At 45.8% G+C, this 2,500-nt stretch overlaps 1 protein-coding gene across 2 annotated transcripts in view; it reads right to left on the reverse strand.

The window, feature by feature from the left end:
- Window positions 1–2,500, reverse strand: part of LOC125048239 (histone-lysine N-methyltransferase EHMT2-like) — a 77,095-nt gene that overhangs the window by 15,330 nt on the left and 59,265 nt on the right. For both annotated transcript variants that reach the window (XR_007116802.1, XM_047646832.1), the window contains exon 17: window positions 2,265–2,360. Coding sequence is in view for 1 of the 2 variants with exons in the window: in XM_047646832.1 (XP_047502788.1) it covers window positions 2,265–2,360 (96 nt within the window). In the remaining variant the exon portion in view is untranslated. The remainder of the gene's footprint in view (window positions 1–2,264; window positions 2,361–2,500) is intronic.

Raw genomic sequence — 2,500 nt, forward strand, 5'->3', positions numbered from 1 at the left:
CCTCTCCCTCTCTCTCCCCCACCTCGCTCTCTTCTCTCTCTCTCTGCTCCTCCTCTCTCTCTCCTCGTTTTCGCTCTCTCTCTCGCTCCCTCTCTCCTCGTCCTCCTCTCTCGTCTCCTCTCTCTCCTTCCCTCGCTCTCTCTCTCTTCTCTCTCGCCGCTCTCTCCCCCTCTCTCCCCCCTCTCGCCTCTCTACCGCGCGCTCTCTCTTCGCTTCCTCTCTCCTCTCTCTCTCTCTCCTCCTCTCCCCTCCTCTCTCTCTCTCCCTCTCTCACCGGCGCTCCTCTCTCCCTCCCCGCGCTCCCCCCCTCTCCCCTCCTCGCTCCTCTCTCCCCTGCTCTCTCTCTCTTCTCTCTCTCTCTCTCCTTCTCTCTCTCTCTCTCTCCCTCTCTCTCTCTCTCTGCGTCGCTCTCGCCCCTCTCTCTCTCTCTCCTCCTCCTCTCCTCCCCCGGCCTCTCCCTCTCTCCCTCTCGTCCCCTCTCCCCCCTCTCTCTCCCTCCCCTCTCTCTCCCTCCTCTCTCCCACCTCCCTCTCGTCTCTCTCTCTCTCGCGCTCTCTCTCTCCGCTCCTGCTCCCTCGCTCTCTCTCCTCCTCTCCTCCCTCCCTCCCCCTCCTCCTCGCTCTCTTTTCTCGCCTCGCCTCTCCTCTCTCTCTCCCCTCGCTCTCTCTCCTCTCCTCCCGCTATTTTTTTTACCCTCTCTCCCCCTCCCCCCACCTTCCCCCCCCCCCCCCTCTCCCTCTCCCTCTCCTCCCTCCCTTTCGCTCTCTCCCAAACCCCCCATCCCCCCACCCCCCCCGTCCCCCCCAAACACACCCACCAACACCCACCACACCCAGCCCACCGCCACCCCCAAACCCCCCAAACCGAACCCCCCCACCCCAAAACCCACCCACCCGCCCCCCCCCACCACCCCCACCCCCCCACCCCTACAAACCCCCCACGAGATCATATTAGGACCAACCACCCTGCCAATACCCAACCCCCCCCACCCCCCTTACCCCCTAAAACCCACCCCTTGAGCCCCACCCCCAACACCCCCTCCCGTCCCCCTCCTGCCCCCAAAGGGGAAGCAAACCTTGGTAATTACAAATCCCGGTGTCACGGAATGTAGCCCAGGTGAGAATTTCGGCGTTCATTTGCCCCTAACCTGGCTCTTGCAGATGTCCCCCACTATCCTGGGCCCCCGGAGGGATAAAATATTACAAAAACGAAGAGTCTTTAGTTTTCTCTCTCTCTTTTCCCGGAGGAAAATTTCCCCTTTGTATTCATTTTAAATAATCCCAAAATAAAGAGGGCACAGTAAAACAAAGGCCCCAAAAGGGAACCCCAAAAACTTTGCCAAATAGCCAAAAAGGACCAATTTTTTTTTTGTTTTTCCAAGCAAGGTAACCCCTACTTTGGGAAATAATAATAACATAACCCATGCCCATGCATGACGTGTACATACTGCCATCCAACTGGAGACTTGTTTGATTGTTTTTCCACACAGATGGTTACATTTGTACTAAGTCACCAATGAGCCAATTACAAGTACTGCCTGTCCCGCCCATTTACCCTTTTCTTTAATTTATGAAAATATTTTACGTTATCTTATTTTGCTGTTACTAATGTTTATAACATTATAGTAATTATAATGTTTATAACATTATAGTAATTATAATGTTTATAATAAAAATAACAGTATCGATATTCATAACACTAGTAAAAAATACATTTTTCCCGCAATTTCAAATCATATAGTTCTACTAATTGACTCCTTTGTGGCCAAGCAATAGCAGAGCCATCTATGTGCAGAGACATTTCACAAAAAAATAGAAAATGAGCACAGCATTTTCCCCATTTTTTATTCATTTTCCCCGGCCGCATTGGGTAACATCAATAATAATAATAATGATGATGATGATGATAACAAAAGCCAACAAATCAATCTTATTAATAATAACTAATAACAATAACACAATAATAACAATTATGACTATAACAAATACCATAATAATAATAGCAATAACAATGTTAACGACAATAATAGCAATAGCAATAGCAATAATAATAATAATAATAATAATAATAATAATGATAATAACAGTAATAATAACAATTATAAAAAAAATAGTAATGATGACAATTATGATAAAATTAAATGCTGCTATTTCTACTACTACTACTACTACTACTAATGATGATGATGATGATAACAACAAATGTCAATAATGAAAAATATCACTAGAAAGAATATTAGCAACAATAACAAATCACTGACTTACCCGATTGTCGAGATCAAAGAGGTAGGAATCATCTTGTCTGTGGTCAGCTTCCAGGTCAGTTATAATTTCACCAACATATTCACAAACATATGACCCCTATTAAAAGTAAAAGAGAAAGTTAACTAAAATGAAGTAAATAAATCCATAGACTTATTTATATATCTTTTGTGAAAACTATTTTGGGGCATATAAAGCCACTCATTACATAAGAAAAGTGCTAAATAATCTCAAATTCA

Source organism: Penaeus chinensis, chromosome 43 (genome assembly GCF_019202785.1).
Source record: "Penaeus chinensis breed Huanghai No. 1 chromosome 43, ASM1920278v2, whole genome shotgun sequence".
Lineage (NCBI taxonomy): Eukaryota > Metazoa > Arthropoda > Malacostraca > Decapoda > Penaeidae > Penaeus > Penaeus chinensis.